General features: G+C 34.2%; 1 protein-coding gene across 6 annotated transcripts in view; it reads left to right on the plus strand.

Moving 5' to 3' along the window:
* Positions 1–19,777, plus strand: part of SHOC2 (SHOC2 leucine rich repeat scaffold protein) — a 108,191-nt gene that overhangs the window by 72,761 nt on the left and 15,653 nt on the right. For all 6 annotated transcript variants that reach the window (XM_015082948.3, XM_027063049.2, XM_027063048.2 and 3 more), the window contains 2 exons: positions 6,343–6,480; positions 18,967–19,097. In XM_015082948.3, coding sequence (XP_014938434.1) covers positions 6,343–6,480; positions 18,967–19,097 — 269 coding nt within the window. The remainder of the gene's footprint in view (positions 1–6,342; positions 6,481–18,966; positions 19,098–19,777) is intronic.

Consider the following 19,777-nt stretch of genomic DNA (forward strand, 5'->3'; position numbering starts at 1 on the left):
CACCTAATAATGGAAGATGTTAATAGGGGAAATTGTGGGGAAGAGGCTATATGGCAACTCTATGTACTTGCTGTGCAATTTTTCTGTAAACTGCTATAAAAACAGCAACAACAAAAAACACTCTTATTACCATTACCACTATCTCCTTAGTCAAAGCTGAAATCCTTACCTTAGCCTACAAGACCTTAAATGAATCTGACTGAGATCTACTTCATCTCCTACCACCTGATTTCCTTAACCATGATTCCAGCCACATTGGCCTTCTGTTGTGTTTTGAACTACTCTCTTGCCTCAGAGTCTTTGTGCTTGCTCTTCACTCAGCCTGGAAAATTATTCCACCAGATAGTCTCATTGTTTCTTCCCTCTCCCATTATTTTAGGTCTGTTTTCAAATGCTGCTTCATCGAAGGGCACCTGGGTGACTTAGTCGATTGAGCATCTGACTTTGGCTCAGGTCATGATCTCACGGTTCATGAGTTCTAGCCCCACATCAGGCTCTGTGCTGACAGAGCCTGGAGCCTGCTTCCAATTCTGTCTCCCTCTCTCTATGCTCCTCCCCTGCTCACACCCTGTCTCTCTCTCTCAATAAAGAAAGGAAAAATATTTTTTAAAAAGTGCTACTTCATCGGGGTTTCTTTCCCTTTTATTTATTGTCAGCATCTACAATCTCCTTCCCCCATCATACTCTTCTGCTTTTATCTGGCTTTATTTTCTTTTATAGCTCTTAATACTTCGTCACCTTGATCATATGTTAGTTTATTTTTTCCTAATTAAAATATAAGTTCTATGAAGGCAAGCATTTTATCTTTTTTTCTCTTACCGTATCCTAGCACATGGTAGATGCTTAATAAACATTTGTAGAATGGATGACTGAATGAAGTCCGTGTTCTCTCTGTAGGCGTATGTGTGGGAAATCAAATTTAAAATCAAAAGATTGCTTAGTAAGTGTGGAATATGAGTCCTAAGATGCATAATATTAATGGCTGATGTTAGCAGTACAATAGGGTGATCCATTTGTTTTCACTGAAGGATGCATCTGCTCCACAGACAGGAAGCTTCTATTTGGGGTCAGAAAGTGCTCTTCCATGAATAGTGGAGGAGAGACTGCTAGTGTTTCCCTCTTGAATCTCCCCCCTTTTTTTCTTCTTGGAATTAAAAAATACATAAAAACAAAAATTGCAAAATACAAATGTATGAAGTAGAAAATAAAAACCACTCTTAAACCCCATCAGAAGCAAGTCACTATTAACACCTTGGTTATTGTCCTTGAAAACCATCTAGAATGGACTTATATTTTGTTTTGTTTTTTATTATATTTGTTTCATATGTGGTGAAACATGTTTACTGTGTAGCTGGACAGAGTATAGAAATAGCAAATAGTGCTATAGCAAATTATTTCATGAAGTGCTTAGATATTTAATATGTAAATATCTTGCAAATTGTAACCTAGGCTCTTACCCTGGCACAGTGCTGCCAACTACAGAATTTGTCATATATTCACAATTTTCAGAGGTTTCTAACTGTTTGAATATGAACAAGAGAAGCTTGGGAAGTTATGAGTATTACTCTAAAGAAGAGCAATCTTAAACTGTCCCACCACCACCACTAAGAAGGTTTTGTTGATTGCATTAAATAGGACATTTTGGATTAGTTTTGAAAATATTTCAGGTTTTCATGGAAACTATATAAATGATAAACTTCCCTGAAGTTTACTAGATCTTTTTCTTTGGACTGAAGAAAATTTTAAGTTCTTCATGGATCTTAAAATTCATACATGGATTTTGGGGAAAGTCTAAAATAATTTTCACATTTAATCCACAATACTATATATAACTATACTTAACTATATAATATATATAATATACATTAATATAATATATATAATAGAGTGTACAATACAATATTTCAGGGACTAACAGACCAGATTTTTAAATCATGTTATTTTTTTGTGTGTTGTTAAAATTAAATCACATTTCCTGAGTTTTAATCATTTTCAAAATATTTAGAGATTACTAGATTGTGAGAAAGAAGTATTAGTGTTACTAGGTGACACTCTTTCCTAATATGTCAGTATTACCATGATTTCCTGACTTTGCAGAGTTTTGTAGTGCTGGAGGATAACTTTCTGGAGAGAATATGTGTTCAAAATAGTCCAGTTGCCATGTGGTGATTTACACAAATGAAAAGGGTTTAACTTAATTTGAGTCCAGGTGATTATATTCTGCTTTTTAAAAACACTTTTTAGTTTTAATATTAGATAGTCATATGCAAATTTCTGTCCTAAAATGTTAGTAACTGATCTATGTTCAGAGGTTATCAAACTGGCATTCTGAATACTGAAAAAGGTCCACAAATGTGTTTAGTAAGACAGTGTTTTGTTCTGTTTTAACCTAAGAATTAGTTAGCATTTAAGCATTAAAAGATTTTACATGAAAATCTAGGTTTCCAGCTTCTTTTGAAAAGTGTGAAAATTGGATAGTATTGAATTTTATCATTCCATCGTATCCGTGATTCTCAACTGAGGGCAATTTTGTTAATGTTACAACAGAGGACATTTGTTAATGTCTAGAGACAATTTTGATTGTTACAGCTTGGTTGGTGGGTGCTATTTGCATTTAATGGGTAAAGGCTAGGGGTGCTGCTTATACATAAGACAGCCTCCTATAGCAATGAATTATCCAGTCCAAAATGTCATAGTACTGAAGTTGAGGAGTCCCACAGTATATTGGTAACTGAGTTGAATCACCCCTGTTCCATATGGGTTAAAGTTAAAGTCTTCCATCTTGCTTTATTGCCTCAACTCACTTTTGGAGTATCTTCCTTTAGGGTAGTAGAAGTTATTTTAATGGAAACTGAATTTCAAGTATCATTTATTACAAAAGATGATGGCAAATATAAAAAAAATGTTTTTATTACTTCTGGCTTGAAGAGTATTAGAGCCCAAATTTTACCTTCCCCAGTTATCTTCATTCATTCTTTAAGTTAACGTGATGCTATAATACACACACACACACACACACACACACACACACACACACACACACACAAAATACTAGATATAGAGGAGATAAGCAGGTATGTACACTTTAAGGATTATGTTTTGGAGAGTTGCTCCATTTGCCATTATGTAATGCTTTCTATATCCCTGATAATTTTCCTTACTTTGAAGTCAACTTTGTCTGAATTTATTGTAGCTACTCCCACTTTCGTTTGATTAACATTAACTTTGTATTTCTCTATCCCATTACTTTTAATCTACCGGTGTCTGTATTTAAAGTGGCTTTTTTTGAAGACAACATGCAGTTGGGGTTTTTTAAATGTTTTTTTAATGTTTTTGTTTTTGAGAGAGCGAGCGAGCACGAGTTGGGGAGGGGCAGAGAGAAAGGGAAACCCAGAATCTGAAGCAGGCTCCATCCAGGCTCTGAGCTGTCAGCACAGAGCCCGGTGCAGGGCTTGAACTCGTGGACCCTGAGATCATGTCCTGAGCTGAAGTTGGACGAACACTTAACTGAGCTACCCAGGTGCCCCTGGGTTTTTTTTTTTTTTAATGTTTGTTTATTTTGAAAGAGAGAGTGCATGCGCACATGAGCAGTAGAGGAGCTGAGAGAATCCCAAGCAGGCTCCACACTGTCACCCCAGAGCCTGAAGAGGGACTCGATCTCAGAAACCCAAACTGTGAGATCGTGACAGGAGTTGAAATCAAGAGTCAGATGCTTAACCAACTGAGCCCCTCTGACAGTCTCTTTTATTTCGTATATTTATTACATATAAAATGTTTACTGGTTCTATTGGATTAATGTAAACTATATTGGTAACTGTTTTCTATTAGCTAAACTTGTTCTTTCATCATCTTTTGCATTATTTGGTTTTAATTGAGGATTTTATATTACTCCATTTTCTCTCTTCTTAGTGTATTGTTTATACTTCTTTTAATTTTTAGATGTAAGAGTGAGTGTTTTGTCCTAGAGTCTGCAGTATGAATTTACAGCTAATATTAGTCAACTTTCAAATAACACTATACCACTTCATGGGTAGTGTGGTTACCTTATAACAGAATATAGCCAATTCCTCCCTTCTGTCCCTTATAACACTGCTGTCATTCGTTTCATTTATCCTTAATCTACAATCATCTAATATGTTGTTGCTATTATTACTTTGAACAAGCCTGTTATCTGTTAGGTCATGCTCTTCTTTCATATAGATCCAAATTACCATCCTATATAATTTTCTTCTTTTTGAAGAACTTCTTTTAGTATTTCTTGCAAGACAGGTCTACTGGCGACAAACTTCGTCAATTTTTGTTTGACAAAGTCTTTATTTCTCTTTTACTTTTGAAGGATACTTTCACTGGATACAGACTTTTAGGTTGATGGTTTTTTTCTTTCAAGACTAAATATTTCATTTCTTTCTTTCTTTCTTTTTTTTTTTTGCTTAAGTGGTATTCTGAAGAGAAGTCTAGTACAATTTTTACCCTTGTTCCTCTAAAAGTAAGGTGCTTTTATCCTGTAGCTTCTTCCAAAATTTTGTGTCTTGGATTTTCTACAATTTGATTATACAGTGCTTGGGTAAGAACAGGAGGGGATTTTTCTTCTGTCTTCATCCTGAGAAACCTGAGTGGTAAAGCACAAGGGTCTAGTTTCTCCACCTCCTTGCCAACATTTGTTATTTTCTGTTTTTTGATTATAGCCATTCTATCTATCTATCTATCTATCTATCTATTTATTTATTATGTTTTTAATGTTTATTTTTGAGAGAGAGAGACAGAGTGTGAGCAGGGTAGGGGCAGAGAGAGAGGGAGACACAGAATTTGAAGCAAGCTCCAGGTTCCAAGCTGTCAGCACAGCCCGACGCGAGGCTTGAACTCAACAAGCCATGAGATCATGACCTGAGCCGAAGTCGGACACTTAACCGACTGAGCCACCCAGGTGCCCCTCAATTATAGTCATTCTAATGGATAATGGATGTGAGGTGGTATCTCACTGTACCTTTGATTTGATTTTTTTTTTTAGTGAGTAGTGATATTGAGCATATTCGTATATTTAGTGGCCATTTGTAGATTTTTTTGGACAAATGTCTATTAAAGTTCTTTGACCATTTATGAATCGGGGTTTTTGTTGTTGTTGAGTTGTAAGAGTTCTTTATATGTTCTAGATATAAATCCTTTAGCAGATAACATGATTTGCAGATATTTTCTCCCATTTTGTGGGTTGCCTTTTCACTCTCGATAGTATCCTTTAATGGAACATATGTTTTTAATTTTGATGAAATTCAGTTTATCCATTTTCTCTTTTGTTGCCTGTATTTATAACAATGTGGCTTAATAATCCCAGACCCAATTTTCAGAGTTTTATGCACTTTATTTGCTCATCTTACTTTTTCAGTATTTCCAGCTTCTGCTTTTAGAACAAAAGGGAAATCATGAGGGAACCAATGTAGCTGTTAGTTCAAAAACTTTATGTTCAAATGTGCAACATTCTTTGTTGCAGAATAACACTAAGAATAATTTGAATTGCCAGTACACCCCTTTCAACCAGAATGAGGAAAAATATACCTTATTTTCTAACCTTTTGCAGTACTCTTAAATCTAGAGTCAGTTTATAAATCTCATTTTGTTCATTTTTTTTTTTTAAATATTTGTTTATTTTCGGTAGAGAGAGTGTGAACAGGGGAGGAGCAGAGAGAGAGGGAGACATAGAATCTGAAGCAGCCTCTGGGCTCTGAGCTGTCAGCACAGAGCCTGACACGGGGCTCGAATTCACAAACTGCAAGAGGTCACGACCTGAGCCGAAGTCCAACGTTTAACTGACTGAGCCACTCAGGCGCCCCTCACTTTGTACATTTCTGTGACATCAGAATGTATGCCTATTTGAAAGCATATATATTTTGAGATAGAAGGTGACCTGACCGTCAAATTGAACTCAAGATGAATTTGATATTTTGTGTTGAATTTGGTTAAAAAATTGGTGAGCTCTATTTAATAAAGTATGGAATTTACAAACATAAATGTGGTTGAATTGGTTACTTGAATCTATGTGTATAATATTGGTGGTTATTTATATTGATTGGTAGTCATTTATAATCAACATTTTAACTTTATTAGATGTCATTTTCTCTTTTTTATCATTATTGAGGTATAATTGACAGATAACATTACAATAGTTCCAGGTGTACAACATAATGATTTAATATTTGTAAGCTGTCATTTTCTAACAGTTTCAGATCTTGTGTTTGTTACCTTTTCAGAAAATATAATTATGATAAAAAACATGAAGTTTTCTTTCAGTTTTATTTAATATATTCATTAATAATTCTTGTTAAATTTTTATGTTGGTCAATTTTACAGGTGAATTATGTAACCTCATTACGCTGGATGTAGCTCACAATCAACTTGAACACCTCCCAAAGGAGATTGGAAACTGCACACAGATAACCAACCTTGACTTGCAGCACAATGAACTGCTAGACCTCCCAGATACTATAGGTATGAATGGAGAGAGAAGATACTGATAGTCATTTGTAACTACTTGGACATTAAAAAGACTATTTTTGATCCATTTCTATAAGAAAAGTTAAAAGATTAAAATTCACCATTAAAGTAGTAAAACTTCTAAAAGAGAGTATTTTAAAAGTGGTTTTTATTTCCATTTCTTGGTGAAGAAAATAATTAGGTTTTAGGAAAGGAGTTCAATTAGACTATAAAAAAGAATGTTGAATATTGGATATTGAATATATGTTTTGTAACTGCTTAAATTGCAGAATGAGTGCATTTTTTGTTTTTGCTTATTTCAGAATGTTGCATGCTATTATATAGGGTGTGGTCCCTTTGCTAAAGCAAACCACACTGAAAAATAAAACCACTACTGTTTAGTTTTTAAAATCTTGGCCAACATAGCTTAAAGTTTGTTCATCTCTGCTATTGAAGGGACTAAGATAAGAGATGTCTTGACGTACAAAATGTGTTTCAAAGACCTAGCCACAGCCTCCAAAAGTTGGAAGTGCTTGTTGTGATATGTTTTATATTTATAGAATCATGTTTATCTTTCTAAATGCCCATATAGTTGTACAAACCAGTAAAAGAAATTTTAAAAAGTTTGGACACCTTTTCAGTTATTGGTTTGTTATAAGGATACTATAATGTTTATTTAGGAAACTTATACCTGTACTTAATTTTTATAATTTCTATAATGAATATTTCTGTGGTTCTGTTACTAAATCATAAGAGGCCTGTGATGGTGATATCTTTCTCCAGAAAGATTTTCGTTTGTTTCTGTCAGGTGCCTAAGGGACCACTTGAATGCTTCTGTGTTCTAAGGTTTGAGATTTTTCTGGTCCCTGGTCATTCAAAAGTAGCGTGTAGACTAATTGGAGGGCTGTTTTACTTCGGTTTACTCTTAGTGCTAAGGTACAGCCCTTAGCTGTTGACATTGATTTCTGGACTCTCCACCCTTGGCTGGCTGTAGATTTTGACTCTTGGCAGAAACATGCCCAGTTAGCTGAATCTTCTAGTTAGAGAAGCACTCTTAGGACAAAATTTTCTCCATTATTTTGCTTATTTCTTTGGGTTCCCACCTGATTTCTGCCCTGGTTATTAGTCATTCTCTTGTTAGCTCTGTGACTTTGGTTTTGGAAGAGTTTTAAATTTTTTTCAGTGGAAGGGTTTGTCTGAATTACCTAGTCTACTGTTACTTGAAACAGAAGCAGTCATTAAAAAATTTTTAAATAAGTTATATTAAATTGTTCTAGGTTACAGGACAGCTATTTCTTCATGGGAAAGCAGTCTGAGACTTCTTTAGGCTGTAACAGCTAGCCATTAGAAACTCTATCTTTGTGATTCTTGGTCCAGAGTTCTTTATATCACATTGTTATTTGTAGTGGCAACAGACTAAGTGTTCTAGTTAACTGCATTAGATTCATCTCTGAAAGGCAAGATGATGTACAGCATATAGTGAATTGCTCTACTAATATTCATAGTAATTTTACCAGATTTCCTGTGTAAATAAAAGAATCCCAGTTTCTGGTTCAATAGAGACTGAATGCAATTCTTTCTTCCTTTTCTCTCTAAAATCTATTGAAATGGCCAAAATAAACAAAAGAAAAATGGCCCTTGAGGAAAAAGAGAAAAGATCTGTATTACATCTATAGAACATGATCAGGCTGATATAAAAAAGAAGCAAAGAATACTTTGCTTAGAAATATCCTTGCCATATAAAGTTTAACTTTAAAGGAAATACTGCATAATATAATGAACACATCCAAAGCCCAAAAGAGCGATGGTGTAGGATCAGTGGAAGAAGTCCCTTAGAATCTGAAACAAAAAGAAGATACAAAATATTTGAAATAGATACAAAATAATTGAAAAAGAGTCTTGGGAGACAAGACTAGGAGTTCTAGAAAGAGAATATAAGTAATACAATGAAGAAACTAAAAATACACTTTTATAATCTTGCCCTGAACTTGACAAAAACCCAGCTAATATGATTGACATTGCTTACCAAGAAGACATAGTGAAAAAAGATACATTCTGGTAGTTTTAAAAATTAGATTTACTTAATTGCTTTGAATATACCTTCCAGTCACATATAATGTTCTAAAACTTGTCTTTGTCTAGTTTCAGTTTTAGGGTAATGCTGGTTACATATAATAAGTATGGAAGTGTTTTCTACTCTTCAGTTTTGGGAACAGTTTGTATAAAATTATCATTATTTCTTCCTTTAAGCTGTGGTAAGATTCATCAAAGAAGCCACCTGGGTCCAGATGTTTCTTTGTAGGAATGCTTTTAAAAACAATTTCAGTTTCCTTAAAAGAGAGCTGTTTAGGTTATCACTTTATTCTTGAGCAAACGTAATCATTTATGTCTTTCAAGGAATAGGTTCATTTCATTTAAGTTGTCACATTTAATAGGCATAAAATTGTTTATAATACTCCCTTATTAATAATAATATGGTAGTATTATAGAATCTATACTCTCATTCCTGATATCAGTAACTTAGTAACTTAGATCTTCTCTCTTTTTTCCTGTTTGATTAGATTGTATCAATTACATTGATTATCTCTAAATTTTATTGATTTTCTCTGTTTCTTTGACTTTTATTTCATTGATTTCCACTTTGGCCTTTATTATCTGCTATGAGTTTTATTCTTTTTGGGTTTCTTATAGTGGAAGCTTGATGTCATTGATGTGAGGTGGAGTTTGTTTGTACTACATACTGACATATTTAATTTGTGTTGTATGCTGTTACTTTGAAGATTTCTTCTCATACATGTATCTAGTGCTATAAATTTCTCCTTATGTACTGCTTTAGTACCATTCCCCAAATCCTGATATATTGTGTTTTTCTCTTTGGTTTTGTTCAAAATACCTTCTAATTTACTTTTTCGTTTCTTCTGTGATCTGTGGTTTATTTAGAAGTGCGTTATTTAGTTCCCAGTATCTGACAATTGTCCAAGGGGTTTTCTGTTCATGATTTCTAATGTAATTCTGTTGTGATTGAAAACATAACTTGTGACCTGAATCATTTAAATTTATTGAGACTTCTTTTATGGCTCAGTATGTGATAAGTCTTCCATGTGCAGCTGAATATGTGTTCTGTGTTTACTGAGTGGAATGACATAGATGAGGCAATCAGTAAATTTATTCTACTACCTGTCCTTTTTTGTCCTTATTTCCTCCTAATTTGTGTTAATTACACTGTTGGGACATTCATGGTATATATATCTTGTGCTGACTGATCTCTGGTTCTTTTTCATCTTCATGTTCATTGACAGTCCTGTTGCCATAGTTGTCCCAGTCATCTCTTGGTTGGCTTAAGTCAGTCTTGTAGTGTTTTCTTAGAAACAGTTCATAAATAACTGTTCCCTAGTTATAGAATGTTTGTAGCCTTTATTTTTTTTAATTAATTAATTTATTTTGAGAGAGAGAAAGAGAGAATCCCAAGCAAGCTCTGTGCTGTCAACACAGAGCCTGATGCAGGGCTTGAACTCAACGAACCATGCGATCATGACCTAAACCAAAACCGAGAGTCAGTCAGTTAACTGATTTAGCCACCCAGGCATCTCTGTTTGTAATCTTTATATTTGAACAGTTTGGATGGATATAAAAATCATTGGGTCCAGCTTTGTTTACTTTAAGAATCTTTGTAAAACTAAGAGAGAGTTCTACTGTCTTCTGGCATTGAATGTACAAAAGTATGAGGCCAGTTCAATTTTTTCCCCATTGCAAGTGACTTAATCTTTTTGCCTGGCCATGCAGAGTACTTTTCTTCATTTCTGAAATTCAAGAACTCTAGTATATTTAAGAACTCTATTATAACTTCTTAGTGTTGATCTTTCATGGTCCATTTACCTGGGATACTCTGAGCCAACTGAACACATAGGTTTAATTTTGATAGTTTTATGTAGTTTATATACTTAATATGGTTTTCTTGGGTTATGTAGACCTATTTACATAGATTGTATATTCCTACATTGAAAGATAGGTCTGTAAGTTTGCTTGTTCTAAACAGCCAACTAATGGCAACAGTAAAGGAAAAAAGAAAGAATAATGCATAATCTTAACATGATCAGTTTTCAGTGGAATGTTATATAAAAACACTTTAAAAAAGCAACTTCTTTTATAAAATTAAAGTCTTGCTCAGTTGTAGAAAGAAAAATAAAGGTTATTTATTGCAAATCAGCTAGGGAAACCAAAATTAAAGATGCTTGAACTGGTATTAATACTCATATCCCTCTCACTGATGCTTAGTCACTGTATATTTTGTAGGATATTATAGATGCTAAACACTTTATTGGTCCTTAAGCGTTATCAGGCAAGTTCTAGTGTAGGGGCCTTTATACTTCTTGGTGTCTCTGCTTATGATCTTTCTCTTAAATACCCACATAATTTCCTCTCCTCTTTCAGCTGATCAAATGGGTATATATATATAGGGTTTGTTCCTCAATCAGCCCTGGTCTTACTCTTAAATAGTCCAACAATGTTTTGTTTAATATTTTATGCATGTGTCTATATCTCTGTTATGTTAAATAACAATCAAAGGGGGATGAAATTAAAGTACAAAAATGAACAGCCCTGGCAAAAAGAGGAAGTATAGGTGGTAGTGGATGATAACATCTTACATTTACTAGGACTAGGGTCAGGGTGTCTTGGATTTACTTCCTCTGACAAAGAGTGACTTCACCATGTAGCCGCCTTTCTCCTGGATTTCTTAATTGTATGTATCTCTTCTTCTATCAGATTTACTATATTTTAAGTATGTTTATTAATATGAAAACATTTGACTTCATTATTAATCTGTTGTGGTTAAGATATCATCTCAGAATAACACAAATGCCTCGCTTCTAGCATATTCTATGTGATCAGGTTACCAGTATGTATTGGAAATCAATGAGAACTGAAATATTAACAATAAGAAAAATTTTATTAAAAAAATTTTTAATGTGTATTTTTAAGAAAGAGAGAGAGACAGAGACAGAGAATGAGCAGGGGAGGGGCAGAGAGAAGGAGAGACAGAGTCCAAAGCAGGCTCCAGGCTCTGAGCCGTCAGCACAGAGCCCAATATGGGGCTTAAACTCCTGAACCGCAAGGTCATGACCTGAGCCGAAGTTGGCCACTTAACCAACTGAGCCACCCAGGTGCCCCAACAATAAGAAAAAATTTAATATTTTATTTATTTTTATATGCTTTGATAGTTTTCAGCAAACGGAATATTTATAACTGTTAATCCAAATAATGGCAAAGTGAATAAGTAATGTTTATTATAATTTTTTATAATATTGTCATTTTTTTAAGTTTATTATTTTGAGAGAGACAGAGACAGAGCGCCCAAGAATGGGAAGGACAGAGAGAGAGAGACAGAGAGAGAATGAGAATCCCAAGCAGGGTCCTATGCTCTCAGCACAGAGTCCTATGTGGGGCCCATACTCACAAACCATGAGATTATGACCTGAGCTGTAATCAAGAGTCAGACAACAACTGAGCCACTCAGGTGCCCCTATAATACTGTCATTTATTATTATTAAAATAATTACTTTGCCTTTTCCATCCCTCTCATCCCCAGTATTTTGTATAGCAGAAGGTTGAGATTTGGTGAGAAATTTGAACATTTGGGTCTTGGTCTGTTATAAATCTCAACAGTCTTAATTGACCTTTGAAATTCTTCCTCTTGTTTATTGGAGAAGAGAAATTCACCCCAAAACATTTAGTAGCAAACTAACTGGAATATGGTTCTTCTGATACTTTTCCTTTTTTTTCCTAGTCTACTTCTTGAAAAGTATAACTTAAAGTGAAAAACAAACAAACAAAAATGAACATCTGTCCTGCACAGTTGATTTGAGTCCTGAGCAGCTGCTCTACTCTCTTTTTTCTGGACCAGAGAAACTTGCCCTAATTCACAATTGAAATGAGATCTTTTAATTGTCACCTGACAGTCAGTCTTCTAAAAATCACTTTATTTCCTTGCCTTTTTTTTCTTACAAGTAGACCAAGATGTTTTTACCCCTTTCTTTAATTAACATGAACCCTCCTAGAGTAGTTATCACTGGTTGGCAGTAGTCCCTGCCATTTACACCTTGTTCTGTGAAGAAGAGGCAGAAGGAAGTGGGGAGGAGACAGCTGGTTGCAGTTAAGTGAGAGAGTACTTAAAAACATATTTACAGTCTCTCTGATTTAACCGTTAGTCTACCCTGCTGAGTAAAAAGTATATTCTCTTTCATGTAAATATTTTCTCATTCAAGAGTCAGTTATGACTAAAGAAAATAATTAAACTTCGTTACAGCAGTCATTTTGTTTCGTTAAAGCCTTCTGAGATTTTCTGAAACCAGTGGTGGATAGTGGTAAAAGGTCTGAAATTGGAAAAAATGTTTTATTTTCTATTTCTTCTCAAATGAGATAAAGAAATCTGCAACAAGACCTGGCCTTCGAGGCTGGAGCACAGAACAATTCAGAGATATTTTGTTGCACTGGGCTCTGAAGAAATGTTACAGTAATTATGGTTATAGCAACAAGTAGAGTTTTAATAATTACGTTTTAGGTAATTGCAGTGCAACTTCATATTGCAGCTTTACTAGTTTTCTTTTTAATTGTGGCATTCTTAAAGGTTTTCATTTAAGAATTCTTTATATTGCTTGCTTTTCAGGTTGATATTAGTTTCTTCACCATTTCTGGAAAAAAAAAACCTTTGACATTATTTAATCATTAAAACTGTGTGTCTTTTCTGATTTGTTTTTTTTTTTTTTTGAGACTTTGTTAAAGTAAGATTAAGATCGTTTGAGTAAGAAATTTACTCAAAAGTTATACTGAATTAACCTAAAGATGCTGATTATATTTGCTGAAGTTAAAAGCATCCAATTTTAATTCATAGCCATTTGATGTTGCTGTAATTTAAAAATCTGACAGCATAAGAAAGCAAGCTGTCAGAGCAGAGCACAGAACAACTTACATTTAAAGTTAAGCACTTAAAGCTAAATGCCAGTGATTGGCAGTGATCAGCCTACATTTATACACAGAAGCTCAGCAACATTGATTTTATTTCTTAGTCACAATGGCTCAACATTAAAGCAAGCTATGGCTTGATTTCTAGGCTGTGGTTTAGTTTGTGGTAAAACCTGCTTACTGAAAGAGGTTAGAGTTGAAACCACTGCAGCGGGTGAATCACAGTAAATATCAGATTTCTGATGTCCAGGTTTTTTGTCTGGCACAAGAGAGTTTTGATATTTCACCCTTCTTTTTTTTGAGAGTAATGGATTTTGGCAAAATGTGGATGACTCTGAACATGCCATGCTCTCATTAAAGTGGTAAGGGCTTCACAAATGTGAGCTGTTCATCAGAACAGCATATTCTTACAGATTACAGTTTTGAAAGTTCAACTTCTTCTACCCCACCAAAAAAAGGAAAAAGAAAAAGTTCAAGAAAGTTGGAGGTACTATTTTTGCTTAAATAACCACTAATTTCTGTATTAGATAATGTCATGTGGCATTTTGACTACATCATTTTCATTTTGTAAATTTTTTTAATGTTTATTTTTGAGAGAGAGCAGAAGCACAAGAGGGGCAGAGAGGGAGATACAAGATCGTATTTATTTTTGAGAAAGACAGAGACAGAGTACAAGCAGGGGAGGAGGGGCAGAGAGAGACACACACACAGAATCTGAAGCAGGCTCCAGGCTCTGAGTTGTTATCAGTGAGCCGGATGGGAGAGCTCAAACTCCTGAACCGTGAGATCATGACCTGAGCTGAAGTCAGATGCTTAATCCACTGAGCCACCCAGGCTCCCCTCATTTTATAATGTTTAAAGAAACCTGTTCTAACTTTTTATTTTTATTTTTATTTTTATTTTTATTTATTTATTTATTTATTTGAGAGAGAAAGAGAAAGTACATGAGTGGGGAAGGGCAGAAACAGAAGGAGAGAGAATCCCAAGCAGGCTCCATGCTCAGCAGGAGCCCGAAGTGGGGCTTGATCTCTGGAATCCTGAGATCATGACGTGAGCTGAAATCAAGAGTCAGACACTTAACTGACTGAGCCACCCAGGCACCCCCATTCATACTTTTTAATACTGTAGAAACTAAAACATTTTACTGTTTGTCCTCCTCTCTCTATTAGGGAACAAAATGTAAAATCTTAAAATTATATGAGATGCTTTTCTTTGGTTCTCATTTTAAGATAGGGAGGGAAGGAAGGAAGAAATATTTTATTCTTTGCCTCTCCCATGCCCTATGGCCACTATAGCTACAAGGCTGGTCAAGGTGGAAATTTTTCTACACGCAGTGATAACATCTGATTTTAAAGAGCTTCAAAATGTTATAGTAAAAGTTTAATTTGCTATATGAAGTTAAAGGTAAAAAAGGCAGTCAACCTTAGGGAAAAAAATGGAAGTAAGACAGACCATCCCTTTCTGTCCTTCATACCACTGCTTTGCCTGTGGAAGAAACCTGTTTCATTTAATAAAAGGCTGAAGCATTTGCCAAGGAGTCTTTGAAATCTGCCTGAAGAGTAAAGTGCAAAGACTCCATAATTTTGTTCCATCAGTTGACATGCTTCATTCAATCACTGTTAAGAGTAGAATAGTACAGAAATACAATATTTTAAACATTTTTAATTCTGATCAAGACCTAGAAGCTTTCTCTAATAACAAAATATTAGTTATGGTAACCAAATTCTAAATGCTTATCAACTTAAAAGCCCAATAAATAGAAGCAGATTCCTAAAATTTATCGTCCAAAAGCAAAATAACTTTTGAATTTCTCACTTTCAAAATCAGAATAGGGGCACTTGGGTGGCTTAGTCAGTTAAGCATCTGCCGGTTAAGCATCAGGCTTTTAATTTCGGTTCAGGTCATGATCTCATGGTTTTTTAGATCATCCCCCACTTCGGGTTCTGTGTGCACTCGCTCACGCGTGCGCTCGCTCTCTCTCTCTCTCTCTCTCTCAAAATAAATAAATAAACATTAAAGAAAAAAAGATAGTATGAGTGAAGGCCTGCTGTGTGCTTAGCACTGAAGCATACTCTGTGGGGAGATAGAAATATGTAAGGTCTGTTACTTAAAGGGTTTTGTCTATTGGGTGGAGGTAACTCATCTATGAAATGACAACATAAAAACAAGTATAATTAAATGCCATCTTATAGTGAAAACAGTATGCAGCCATAAGTCCAGTGTACAGGAAAATCAATGAGATCTTGATGGAATGGCCAGGGAAAGCTTCATAAATGAATGAATCTGTTGGACTCCGTATGGAATAAAAATGTATTCCACGAGCACTACAGCATGGACCAACAGCATGGCAGTAAGAATGAACATATTTTGCTTGTGTCAAGAGGTATAGCAAGCAAACTGGAGCACAATCAGTAGAGATCTTGAAGAATGATTACTTGATATAAGGAGCCCTCTGAGTTTGATTCTTGCTTTGCCAGTAACTAGTTGGTGGCTTTGGTAAGTCTCTTCCCATATCTTATGCTAAAGTCCATGCTTATTACCCTCAGATGGTTCTTTCTGCTGTTTCTTAGGTATTTTATCATCTTTTGCCTTTTTTCTTTTTAATCAGGGTGTCTATCTAAGAATTCAAACCACCACACTCTGTTTTTGCAGTTTATCTCATATCTACCCTTTATGCAGAAGATGAGCCTCACAATGTAAAGTGTCCAAATGTCTTACCTCTACATTAGTATAAAACCTCTCCATAATGTAAAATATTCATTCAAAAAAAGAATGGTAAAAGATTTTGCAGATTTTAAAATTAAAATACTTTAGAATTACAGATTTTTCTTTATCAAAATGTTTTTAAATGACAAAGCTATAGGGGCGCCTGGGTGGCTCAGTCGGTTGAGCGTCCGACTTCGTCTCAGGTCATGATCTCAGTCTGTGAGTTCGAGCCCCATATGGGGCTCTGTGCTGACAGCTCAGAGCCTGGAGCCTGCTTCCGATTCTGTGTCTCTCTCTCTGCCCCTTCCCTGCTCATGCTCTGTCTCTCTCTGTCTCAAAAATAAATAAAAACGAAGAAAAAAATTAAAAAAAAAATAAATGACAAAGCTATAGAAAATTAGGAACAGGCAAGTTCAAAGAAAACATTTTAACCTTCTGTAATTCTACCACATAGAGATAACTTTAGTTTTGATATTTTCTTTCCACTCTTTTCCACTTGTTTTTTACATCGTTGAGATCATACAAAATGCATAATTTTTATTACCTTTTTTCACTTAACATCATAAAGTCACATCTTAGAATTTTTGTAACATAATTTTAATAGGTATAGAATATAGCAGAATATAGACATGTTCTATAGAATAAAATCATGTTTTGACCATCTGTTATGTATCACTCATTGTGCTACATATCTTATGCACATTGTATTTAACCCTTAGAGCCACGCTGTGGAATATTTGGTGTTATCCCCACTTTATGGATGAGGAAATAGTCTCAGTTAAGTAACTTTCCCTGAGTCCTATAGATCATGTAAAATCCTTTGTTTTGTCTGACACTGTGGTGTCTCCAGTTTAAGTAATTCTTCATGTATTCTTGAGTAAATAGGTTGACCCCATTTTTGTCACTACAAATATGACTATAATTAACATTGCATCATAAAACAGCTTATTTTATTTTTGCCAACCCAACTTTTAAGAAACATTTGTATCATATTCAATGTCATAATACAGTAATAACAATAGTAAATATTATTCTTGCCCTTATTTCTATTCTCTAAATTCTCTGGGGCTTTGGAAAGTCCAAGCCTCAGCTTGTTTTTTTCCCCCTCCAAAATTGACACATCTTACCAGAATGTCATTAGAAAGATTCTAGTGAAGCATCCTTAGTTAATTTAGAAAACATTTTAAAGACAAAATTAATTTGTTTTTGTTAAGTGATAGTTTTTATTGTTGCTTTTGAATTCAGTTCTCTGCCTATTGGAATCTTGCTTAAACAGAAGCAGCAAACTATTGGCCCAGTTTCCAGACACTATCATAAGAAAGTAATGTAAATGAAAATAACATACCTCTGGAATAGGTCTAATTACAATTCCTACAGGAATTGAAATGTTTGCTAAGTTTTTCTGCATTATATAATGCTGGCTAGATTTATGGTATTGTCAGAATACTTTATGAATGACTAATTATTGTCTTGGAGATGTAAAGAGTAAGAATTGGCTCTGTTTAATCATTTTTTACAACTTTAATCACTGATCTCTTCAGCAAGAGGGAACAATGCAGATGAGTGATGACTAGATAGGATTATGAGGCATAGTGACCGCCCTCGTGGGGTTCCAGGGCTTAATTTGTGTTAAAAGCTAATTATGTGTTTTCTGTAAGTACTGTGGTAATGTTACATCTCAGAAAGAAAGTTACCCAATAACTTTCTGAGAAATGGTCAAAGCAAAGAGAAAGAAATGGGAAGACTTCAGAAAGTTGGTAGAAGTTGACAGACATCAAAATATTGGTCTCCAAAAAGTTAAGTGTGGCACAGGAGCTATCTACTGCTGTAATTTTTTTAACACTGGTAATACTGTTCAATTTAAAACTAGAGGCTACATTTGATATTTAAACCTGGCCCATCTAAAAATGTGACAGCAACAGTTGTAATGTGAAGTCAGAAAAGAAATTAACCAGCCATGACAAATAGTTACATTGAACTAAATTCTTGTAACTGTTACCTTTTTTTTTCCCTTTCTGGTATCAAAAATAAACTTGTTCTCTAGTGTATATTGTTTGGGAAATCAAGTTTGATTAAATGTTTTATGATGGCAGGTATCCTCATATTCATCTATGTAAGCTTACATGTAACTTGCCAATAAACTAGCCTATATTTCTACTCTGCTTTTTAATGTATTCAATTATAGCTAATTTGTGCTTAAATTGGTTATGCTTAGATTATTAAGAGAGAATATAACTTTAACTTTCTAAAAAAATTTTAATGTAAAGGAATTTAAAAGAAAAATTCAGAAATTTTTTACCATCAGGTTGATCTTCAGAAATTTTGGAACGTTTGTATTTAAACTCATGAAAAATACTGAACCTTTCCAGTCTCACAAAATAATTGTGCATTTGTATTTTAAATAATGCCATTTTAGAAATTTGGAAATTTAGTTAAAATTACATGAAAATTTTTATATATAACCATTGTTCTTTGTTGGATCAAGATCCCATATATACAAATGGGATGATTATTATAAATTTAAAAGATACAGTACTTTGTCATTCAATTAGGCCATATCTAAATAGGTCAATTTGTTATTACAGTATGCCAATACTTTGTAATAATTCATTTTTAAAATTGACTTTATGACTGTGTATTTCATTATTTCTCTAAGACAAGTGGACACAAAAGTGGTTTCAGTTTCATCCTAATTGAAAGGGTAGTGTGTAGTTCCTTGGTGCTAGGAATTAAGGATCCTGCTGAAATAGTACTTCACAGTAATTCATATTACTGCCAGGGAGAGTGACAAGTTCATCAGATTAAAAAAAAAAAAATTCTTTTTTGTGTTCACAGGAAACCTGTCCAGTTTAAGTCGTCTTGGTCTGAGATACAACAGATTGTCAGCAATACCCAGATCCTTGGCAAAATGCAGTGCCCTTGAAGAGCTGAATTTAGAGAACAATAACATTTCTGCTCTACCAGAGGTGAGAGGTGGTAAATCTTTACAGCTGGGTGAATAATTTGATTATTGAGATTGTTTAAATAATGAGCATGCTATAGACATTTAGCCACCACTAAGATAAATATTCCAAAGAAGAAAGAATAGGTATGATTATAGGAACACACTAATTTTTTTCTTTTTTTATGTATAAAAGAGAGAACTAAAGTGAGAGATCAATGGCTACTTTCCCGTAGAAATCTTTCTTGTGTCATTTTGGAATTGGCAGCAAATGCTATTAAGGAAAAGTTGTATGGTTAGTTGTTTTAAAACTCTACCCCACCCAGTTCAATTATTTTAAGAAGTCCTATAGAAAGATCATACAAGAAAGGAATGAGCTACATAGAATAGAACATACTATTTATTAATCAGATTAATATTAGCCACAACACTTCCATGACCCATATTATTACCCTGCATATACAATAATATTAAAGCCTATTTAGCATATGCCAGTCACCAAAATTTGTTATTTTTTAACACATTATTTTTAATTTGGGTTTTGTTCTATGAAAAAATATTTTCACTTATTTTGCTTAGAGATTTATTGGGCAGAATGCAATATTCTTTTGTCTTTCCTTCTTTTGCTATATATTATCATACCCACAACTTGTATGTTTGCTTATGGTTATTCAAGCATAATATCTTACTGTAGTATTCTAACAA

Source organism: Acinonyx jubatus, chromosome D2, assembly GCF_027475565.1.
Source record: "Acinonyx jubatus isolate Ajub_Pintada_27869175 chromosome D2, VMU_Ajub_asm_v1.0, whole genome shotgun sequence".
NCBI lineage: Eukaryota > Metazoa > Chordata > Mammalia > Carnivora > Felidae > Acinonyx > Acinonyx jubatus.